Source organism: Procambarus clarkii, chromosome 65, assembly GCF_040958095.1.
Source record: "Procambarus clarkii isolate CNS0578487 chromosome 65, FALCON_Pclarkii_2.0, whole genome shotgun sequence".
Lineage (NCBI taxonomy): Eukaryota > Metazoa > Arthropoda > Malacostraca > Decapoda > Cambaridae > Procambarus > Procambarus clarkii.
In genome coordinates this window covers 24,589,739-24,600,338 of record NC_091214.1, presented here as the reverse complement: position 1 = coordinate 24,600,338, position 10,600 = coordinate 24,589,739, and the positions used below count along the sequence as shown (strand labels likewise).

General features: G+C 41.3%; 1 protein-coding gene across 1 annotated transcript in view; it reads left to right on the top strand.

The window, feature by feature from the left end:
- Positions 1–2,051: 2,051 nt before the first annotated feature.
- The window catches only part of LOC123771017 (glycine dehydrogenase (decarboxylating), mitochondrial), a 31,178-nt gene continuing 22,629 nt past the window's right edge, over positions 2,052–10,600 (top strand). Inside the window, exon 1 of the mRNA XM_045763229.2 lies at positions 2,052–2,529. Coding sequence (XP_045619185.2) covers positions 2,290–2,529 — 240 coding nt within the window. The 5' untranslated portion in view covers positions 2,052–2,289. The remainder of the gene's footprint in view (positions 2,530–10,600) is intronic.

Here is a 10,600-nt window from a genome sequence, read left to right as displayed (position 1 = left end):
TTTTATGTACTTACTACTTATTATTAAATTATTAAGTACTTACTATAATAATTAAATAAATTATTTTATTTAATATTTAAATTAAATGATAAAATAATAGGTAATAATAAATCATTGTGTAGAGGGGACAGGCAACCAGTGTATATATACATGTTAGGCTTATACCAAGGTCCCACAAAGGTGCCACAAAGGTGCCAAATTAAAGACTGGATGCTGCCGGGGCGGGCCCAAGGGCTGCTGGCGGCCCTGGCCAGGCTGAACTTCCGCGCCCTTATAATCACCATTGTTTAATAATCTTCACAGGGAGAAACAACTGTAAATATATGAATAGTTTATTACAACATACACGGTAAAGAAAACAGCTCGGAAACTAAGGAAATAAAGCTGCGGAAAAACATTAAAGTCAACTTCAAGTCAAGTATGTTTATTGAGACAATAAAAAATACATCTCAAAGGGATAGAGTAGCTTAGGCTATTTCTACCCCCCCCCCTATACTTCAAGTCCCTCAAGGGGCGCACAAATTCAGTGAGTACAAATACACAAACCACATTACAAGAATCCCATTTAACATAGCAGGTTAAAATAGGAAGCACAGCATATAAGTGTTACAACTGAGTTACAAGTTACAAGGGAACAAGTGAGAAGGCGGTGGAGGCCAAAACCGGAATTGCACACTGATTTTAATGCAGATATGTCGTGATTATCATAATATAAAGATGTTAAGGCATGAAAACCTTTTTATTCGTTAAATTGTATAAGACAATTAAAAGAACCTAACTCACAGCCCCCCTGTTCAAGTCCCTCAACATGCTAAACATATACTCACTCTACACATTCTCGTGTGCTATCTACATGTACAAAACCCTTGTTCCTAAATGCTAATCTTGATCTGAAACTTTTCCTTGATAGGTGTAATAGAACACATGAGTACCACACCAGAAATAAATATCTATTTCATATCCCCAGAGTCAGGCTAAATCTGTGTAAACACTCCATGCAAATTAAAGGGGCCCAGTCTTTAAAACTCACTCCCTGATAAATTAAAAAATTGTCCAACCTCTGCCCTGTTCAAAAGTAAAACCAAAAAGTACTTAATTAAAGTACCTAATGATTTCTGTGTTGTTTGTTAAGTCTTAACAAACAACACAGAAATCATCGATAGATGCAGCGATAGCAGGCGGCTTGACATCTGCGAGACACTACACATCAAAAAGTCAACACCAGCAATCAACAGCCAATATGCAGGCGATGAGTCACAATAACGTGGCTGAAGTATGTTGACCAGACCACACACTAGAAATTGAAGGGACGACGACGTTTCGGTCCGTCCTGGACCATTCTCAAGTCGATTGTGATGAGGACAGGTAGGGACAGGCATTAAATAGGCAAGAGAGAGCTGAGGAGGAAAGTCAGGTGTATGGGATAGTAGTAATGAGAACTGCAGCAGGCCATACGAGGCAGCAGGAGCTGCCTCGTATGGGCCAATAGGCCTGCTGCAGTTCTCATTACTACTATCCCCTACACCTGACTTTCCTCCTCAGCTCTCTCTTGCCTATTTAATGCCTGTCCCTACCTGTCCTCATCACAATCGACTTGAGAATGGTCCAGGACGGACCGAAACGTCGTCGTCCCTTCAATTTCTAGTGTGTGGTCTGGTCAACAGCCAATATAATGCACAACTATATTCTACCCACTTCAAGACTCCGTACCAATATAGAAGCATCAAGAGGAAGGAGTGGCCACTCCTTCTAAAGATGTATTAATATACGAAAGTACTTAAGGAAATTCCTGTTTCAATTTTCCTCCGTGGTCTGACACTGTCACATTTTTAATCGCGTGTTTATTTTCGTGATATACACACACATATATATATATATGTGTGTGTGTATGTGCAGAAATAATATTAATAAAACAATTAGCATCGTGTAGTGTACTCTATATATCAAAATATATTACTTTGAAACCCATATCATTCACTAAAAAAAAATTGGGCTACTCTTATTACAAATTCGCTACCTTTAGGCCGTCAGCTCGCTACTTTCAGCACTTTAGACCTGGCAACCCTGCAGAGGAGCTGCCAGAGCCAGTACGTGGTCAGCTGCGGGGGCGGGCGGGTGTATGTTACCTCTCTCCGTGTGAAGTTGTTCATACTGACACTACTATATTCTACACCACGTCTAAGGAGAGTTCCCGACATCTGAAGCAATAGGACGGTGGATATTGTCGGGGGGGCTGTGTTAGGGGCGGGGGAAAGATAAGCCGCGGTTGCCGTGTGTGTATAAACAAAGATGCTGAAAGCAGCTGGGTTGTGTGGCCTGGTGGATCAGGTGGTGGGTGGCCACAGGTGCAACATGGCCCGTGTTGTGGCCAGGGTGGCCACCTCTCACCCCTGCTGTGGTCAGGTGAGGGGCCTGGCCACCTCGCCCGCCATGGCCTCGTTATTACCCACCGCTGATGACTTCTCTGTGCGCCACATAGGCCCTCGCGACAAGGATCAGCACGCCATGCTCGCCTTATTAGGATATGAGGTATGTACTCTCTCACTCCTCTTGTGTACTCTTGTTCTCTTTAGGGGCAGGGTGTCCTCTTGCTGCTGCTGCTCTCTTACTAGCGGAGGAGGGTGCCCTCTTGTTCCCACTCCTGTTAGGGAGGAGTGTCCTCTTGCTCGTTCTTGTAGGGGGGAGGTGTCTTCTTGCTCCTATCTCTTGAGGTGTAATTTCCTCAGTATAGTTACAGGATGAGGGCTACGCTCGTGGTGTCCCGTCTTCCCAGTACTCTTTGTCGTATAATGCTTTGGAACTATTGACGGTTTTGGCCTCCACCACCTTCTCTCTTAGCTAGTTCCAACCGTCTACCATTCTGTTTGCAAAAGAGAATTTTCTTATTTCTTTGGCAGCTTTTAGTTAGTTTAAATCTATTTTGTACGTAGTGATCATATCGCCCCTTTTCATCTTCTAGTTATGACATTTAATGCCTCTCTAACCTCTCGTAGCTCATGTCCTTCAGTTCTAGGAGAGGGTGTGACCTCTTCCTCGCGTCTTGGGCAGAGAGAAGACATAATTTTGCTTACCTCATTTGGAGGGAGAGAAAAATTCCTCTTGCTCACCTCTCTAAGGGGGGGGCGTTAAGAGGGAGTTCTTTTGCTCTCCTAAACCCTCCCCCCCCCCTCCAAGAGAGGAGGGCGTTTGTTTATTTATTTATATAAAAGATACAGTACATTGGGTTCATGAGAGTAATTCTTGTAAAGCCACTTAGTGGCTTTACAAGAATGTAAACCTAATTTTATGTTAAGAAGGTAATTTCTAGCAAAATTACAAAAAAAATGTTTATAGGTACATTGTAAGAGTTCTTTTGCTCTCCTCTCTTGGGCCGGAGGAGCGCCTTTTGATTGCCTTTCGTGTGGAGAGATGTCCTCTTGCTCCCTTTCCACCGGAGGGGGGGGGGGGGTGTTCTCTTGCTCCCATTTCCACCTGGGGGGTGGGAGAGGGTGTCCTCTTGTTTCATTCCCATCTCTGAGTGTGGGAGAGGCTGTTCCCCTTGCTCTCGTCTCCTGGGTGTTACACACCCAAGAGGCCCTTTGAACCTGTTGCTGGAAGGCACGTGGTGGCCGCTCTTTGGCTAGCTAATTAACTCCAACTGTATCGCGAGATATTAGAAGTCCGCAAGATGTAGTTTGTTAGTCAAAACAAACAAGCAAGATGTAGATGTTAGTCCGCAAACCGTAGTTTGAACGGTTAAGTACACACTTATGAATGGTGTACGTGTTGACCCGTGGACCAAGTCAGATAACGGGTGGTTCAGCAATTATACCGTGATAGAATGCAAGATAGATACCGTGCATTTCATATACAACTACGGATATATGTATGTATGTGTGTGTGTGTAAGAATATGTATATATGTAAGAACTCGTGGGTGTGTATATAATATGTATATAATATGTATATGATATATATATGATATATATATGATATATAATATATGCCCTATTTACCATCGAAGTTTCTGACAATAACGTAACAGTTGAAACGCAATGTCAGTGAAAAAGATAAGGAGTGTAAATTATGTAGTATGCCGTACGCCCACACCTTAGAACATTATGTATTAGTGTCACCTTATTGAAAAATATAGAAATAAGGAAATAAATAGTGTACCACATCAAATTGTTTGGATGTGTGATAATGGTATAATAGACAGTATACTTAGGAGCTACAAAAATTTTGCCCCAAGAATGTAACAATTATATGCTGTACTTGCTGTATGCAATGTTAAATGGGATTCTTGTACTGTTATATGTCTATTTGTACTCACTGAATTTGTGCGCCCCTTGAGGGACTTGAAGTAGAGGGGGGTAGAAATAGCCTAAGCTTTGAGATATATTTATTGCTTATCTCAATAAACATACTTGAACTTGAAACGCAATAAAAAATCGTAAATCAGATGTAACAATTTAACTAATCTCATAATATAATTTCATAAACACCAAACGTAAACAAAATCACCTAATGTTTAAAGAAGATTTTAATAAATATTGCCAACAGAAGCGTTTGGGCAGTTTCCTTTCACCCGATGCAATCCTTTCCTTTTAAAGTCCCCAACCCGTCCTTGACTCGGGTTGTCCATTGTTCTTATGTTCTTATTGGAGGTGCTATATTAGGTTGGATTAGGGCATGGCTATTTCAAAGGAAGCAGAGAGTTAGTATAAATGGGGTTAAGTCAGAGTGGGAAAATGTTGTAAGTGGAGTGCCTCAGGGCTCTGTCCTGGGACCTCTGTTGTTTATAATGTATATCAATGATTTAGATTCAGGTTTGAGTAGCAACATTTGCAAATTTGCCGATGATACAAATATCGGCAGGGAAATTAACACGGAAGAAGACTCACTATCACTTCAAGTTGATCTAAATAGTTTTGAAATGGTCAAAGGATTGGCAGATGCAGTTTAATGCTGATAAATATAAAGTTTTGAGGCTAGGTAATGATGATAGAGTTACAAGATACGAGCTAGATGGTGTTGAGATTGCGAAGTCGAATTGCGAAAGGGATCTGGGAGTTATGATTAGTAAGAATTTAAAACAAAAGGATCAATGCATGAATGTTCGTAATAAGGCAAATAGGACACTGGGATTTATTAATCGAAGCGTTAGTAACAAGACACCTGGCGTGGCTCTTCAGCTATATCTTGCTCTGGTTAGGCCCCATTTAGATTATGCAGTTCAGTTTTGGTCGCCTTACTATAGAATGGATATAAATTCACTTGAACGTGTCCAACGTAGGATGACTAAATTAACTCCCCAAATTAGAAACCTTTCATATGAAGAAAGATTAACAAAGCTTAAATTGCATTCACTGGAAAGGCGAAGAGTTAGGGGTGACATGATAGAGGTTTACAAGTGGATGAATGGACATAACAAAGGAGATTTTAATAGGGTATTAAAAGTATCAACACAAGACAGAACACGAAACAATGGGTATAAATTGGATAAGTTTAGATTTAGGAAAGACTTGGGTAAATACTGGTTCGGTAACAGGGTTGTTGATTTGTGGAGCCAATTACCACGTAACGTGGTGGAGGTGGGGTCCCTCGATTGTTTCAAGCGCGGGTAGGACAAGTATATGAGTGGGATTGGGGGGTTATAGATAGGAGCTGCCTCGTATGGGCCAATAGGCTTTCTGCAGTTACCTTTGTTCTTATGTTCTTATTACATCCAGTGGTCGACCCTACAGGCACATTCATAAAATTTTATGTGCTGTTCATTCTAAACAGAAATTTTCTCAAATATAAATTAATATTATAATAGCATAATGTGCATATATAGGGATAGGTGTTTAGGTTCTGTTGGCGATTATTTGTATTTGTAGTACGTGGGTGAAGCATTTACAGCGTTGTGGTTGGAAGAAAATTCATCAGTGAAGTACTTGTTCCGGAAGTGTTTGAACGAAATCAGTTGAGTCGTGTAATCCGTTTTTCATTCATAAACGGGGGGGGGGGGGGGTTGGTGGATGCATGGAATTACTTTTGGGTTTGTTTGGAGGATGGGCAGCAAGTCCACGTGGCGCAGTAATAAAACACTCGCCCGGCGCTTCGCGAGCGATTTCTCCTGGGTTCGTTTCCTGGTCGGGGATGATTGATTAGGCGCCAATCCTTCTGCATGCCTCTGTTTACCCAGCAGTGAATGGGGTACCTGGTTGTTAAACGATTTAGCGGGTCATATTCCAGGGGAAATTTGGATTACGAACCTGCCCAAAACGCTATGCGTGCTATTGGCTGTACAAGAATGTAAGAACTCGTGTATATATAAATAAAAACAATTGGCTGTTTGCCTAGCAGTAAATAAGTACCTGGGAGTCGAGGTACAGGGTTGTGGGTTGTAACCTCAAGAAAGTCAATCGTTTATAACTCGATATTATAAGTCTTCCTGACTCCGACAGGGTAAAAACCATAAGGTTATCAAACTCGGAACTTCACATGTATGAAAATCTATATGCTTATGGATATGATCGCGAAACTCATTTCACTCAAACGTCTGTCTACACCCATGACCATATTTAGGCAAACATAAAATCCTCGCTAATCTGTAATAATCATTGATGGGGTCAACAGACTACGCAACAATTCTTCTAACGAAAATTGTTAAACCAGCACTAGAATTTGTTCGAAACACTGTACGGTAAGCATCCTTATGGTAAACAGTAACTCTAGGCTACTGTTTATCATAAATAAATGCCAAATGTTCATTCCATGCAGCTGCGAAACAACCTGTTTATAAATGGAAAAATGCTCTACAGATGGCTCGCAATTGATAGCATTCGAACATTTCTCGAAGAGTGCTTCACTGACGGATTCTTTTCGAATTGCAACTCGGTAAATGCTTCATTCATGTACGACAAATACAATTCATTCCACCAATTCTTAAACAACAAAATTTATGGACAATACGCTAATATTAATTGATATTTGAGGCAATTCATATTTTGAATGAACAGCATGTTAAAATTGCAACCATCCTCGTCAACGAAGGCCAAATGCTCGTTATTCCAGCCGCCAAATCAAGTGTTTATGAATTAAAATGTTACGCATGACTCGCAATTGATAACATTCAAACTGAGAAAATCCACAGAAGCCATAAGGATTTGAACCTATACACTGGGATAGTTTGTTCCCCAAACAATATCCATTGAAAGAGCGGCGTCAGAGATAGAATTCCTAGACGACAGAGCCAGAATGCATGGGGGGAATTGTGTGAAACCCTGGTTCGGGTATAGTGGAATCCTCGGGAATCCTCGTGGGTTCAGTAGAACCAAAGGTTGCAATTCTTTTGACCATGTCGTGGTCTAGTCGTCTAGAGTGTGTCTGGGAATACCCAGCGCATAAGTTGGAATCCTCATTACGGCTCCTGTAGATTTTCTCATTGATACATCAGCCTGTCCTCCAAACAAAGACCCTAAATTGATTCCATGCACCCAAAGGCGCGTCTTCCAGCGCTTTGTCAATAACTGAAACTACTGACGGTTTTTAGTCATAAAAATGTGTGTGTGTACGTATGGTAACATACTGCATGTGTAAAGGAAGAAAATGTATATGTGTATCACATGTTCGGCATATACTTATTGTTCAAAACATAAGAACAAAGGTAACTGCAGAAGGCAAATAGTAATAAGGCAAATAGGACACTGGGATTTATTAATCGAAGCGTTAGTAACAAGACACCTGGTGTTGTTCTTCAGCTATATCTTGATCTGGTTAGGCCCCATTTAGATTATGCAGTTCAGTTCTGGTCGCCGTACTGTAAAATGGATATAAATTCACTTGAACGTGTCCAGCGTAGGATGACTAAGTTAATTCCCCAAATTAGAAATTTTTCTTATGAGGAAAGATTAACAAAGCTTAAATTGCATTCACTGGAAAGGCAAAGAGTTAGGAGTGACATGATAGAGGTTTACAAGTGGATGAATGGACATAACAAAGGGGATATTAAGAACAAAGAACAAAGGTAACTGCAGAAGGCCTATTGGCCCATACGAGGCAGGAATTATTAATAGGGTATTAAAAGTATCAACACAAGACATAACACGAAACAATGGGAATAAATTGGATAAGTTTAGATTTAGAAAAGACTTGGGTAAATACTGGTTCGGTAACAGGGTTGTTGATTTGTGGAACCAATTACCACGTAACGTGGTGGAGGTGGGGTCCCTCGATTGTTTCAAGCGTGGGTTGGACATGTATGAGTGGGATTGGGGGGTTATAAATAGGAGCTGCCTCGTATGGGCCAATAGACCTTCTGCAGTTGGCTTTATTCTTATGTTCTTAGAAGGCCTATTGGCCCATACGAGGCAGCTCCTATCTATAACCACCCAATCCCACTCATATACACATCCAACCTGCGCTTGAAACAATCAAGGGACCCCACCTCCTCCACGTTACGCGGTAAATGGTCCCACAAATCAACAACCCTGTTACCGAACCAGTATTTACCCAAGTCTTTCCTAAATCTAAACTTATCCAATTAATATCCCCCTTTGTTATGTCCATTCATCCACTTGTAAACCTCTATCATGTCACCCCTAACTCATAAGAACATAAGAACAAAGGTAACTGCAGAAGGCCTATTGACCCATACGAGGCAGCTCCTATTGTATAACCACCCAATCCCACTCATATACTTGTCCAACCCGCGCTTGAAACAATCGAGGGACACCACCTCCACCACGTTACGCGGCAATTTGTTCCACAAATCAACAACCCCGTTACCGAACCAGCATTCACCCAAGTCCCTCCCAAATCCAAACTTATCCAACCCACACCCACCGCTTCGTGGGTGTGGGTTGGATAACTCTTCGCCTTTCCAGTGAATGCAATTTAAGCTTTGTTAATCTTTCTTCATAGGAGAGATTTATAATTTGGGCAATTGTTTGTGGTATGTTGTTGAGCTACCTCATCCCTTTGTGTGTATTTATACCTAATAAACTTATTTGAATTGAACCGACAGTTTTGGCCTCCACCACATTCTCGTTTAACGTTTTCCGGCAGTCTACCACTCTGTGAAAGTGCCTCAATTTGTGCCTGCAGGATTAGTGCTCCGAAAGTGCCACTGTATTTATGCCTGCAGGATTTAAATTTGCGCCTGTAGAATTTAAGAGTTTTAGCAAACTCGTAAATTCTAGTATGCATTTGGAGGCCAATAAGAAATGGAATCAGATAGGTGACAGACAATGATTCCATCGTTAAAGTTGGGAAGACACTTACAATAAATTTGTTGGCCTTAGATACATGTACTCGTTTTAGTGCAAGTAATGTAACAAATAACTCGGTTTGAAGAGTGGAGGCCCAGTTAAAAATTGTTTATGCTACTTTGAGTAGAGTGATTTGGTATTTGACGCTATTGATGGCTGGATGGATGTACTTTTACAATAAATGGGCGCCGGATCGACAATGTTATGCCTCTTGTACATATTATGGCTCTGTTGCAACGCAAGATCGTTAGTAGAGAAGCACCGAAGGCTGATATTACCACGGTGACGGATCTGTCGCTTTATAGTGATTTTGTGTTTTTGCATTTAGATACACGGAGTATAAGAATCTCCCTGCACCCAAATAAGACCATTATTTAGCAGCATTCTGACGTTTTAATCGTATATATGTGTGTTCCACCCTTTTCCCCAGAGCCTTTTTTCTGTAATTTATCATGAATATTTTAAAGCTCTATTCTAGGTACATAATTTTTCCCCCACCCTTCCTACGCAACTCGCCCCACTCTGCTCATTTCTCCCTTCTTTTCACCGTCTCCTCGCCCCCATTCTCCGCCTGGGGACAGATAAAGGTGGTTTGAGCCGGTTTGCTTGTATCGTCCGGCTAAGCTGTGGAGATGAAGTGTGCGTTAACCTTACAACGCTTGGGCTAAGGGCGAAATGAAGGTCATTACCTTTTGACACTGAGGGAGCAGTGTCCCGTTCAAGGCGAGGGTTGAGTGGTGTGGGTAGAACAAGGTCATGGCCTGAATATATACTGAGGAATAATAGCTCAGTGCAACGGGAGCATGATGAAGCGCAACGTTATTTAACAGTTTTAGTTGAATGAATAATACCTCAAGGTGACGCTGCCAGCTTATATTGTCCTGGATACAGTTATTTAAAGAGAATTCTTTCTTAGGCGTTATGCTTGATGCTTAATCATCCATACCACTTTGTAATTGAATAAATTAATACCGACTGTTTGGCTTCACATTTGAGCGCCCTGTGCAAATGTCAGGTATTAGATTTTTTCAAATTTAATACCTGACATGTAGGTTTGGTGCTGGGCTTAATGCCTATCAACCTTTAGTGTGTTGAGGTCACTGCAATAGCTCGCTCGCTTAACAACCAGCAAGTATACTTTAGTCTTTAAACCTTGCGAGGGTTTCGGGACTTAGCGGCCCGGTCCTCGCCCAGGCCTGAACATAGTCCATAAGCATTCAGAATATACACAAAAGCGGGATACACCTGGGTGTATATACTTTGTATTGGTTATGAACACCACATATACACTATTTTTATACTAGTACAATTGACGGTGTCTATGAATTCTGTTGCAGCTCTCCAAAGTTGTTTCTTAAGAAAATC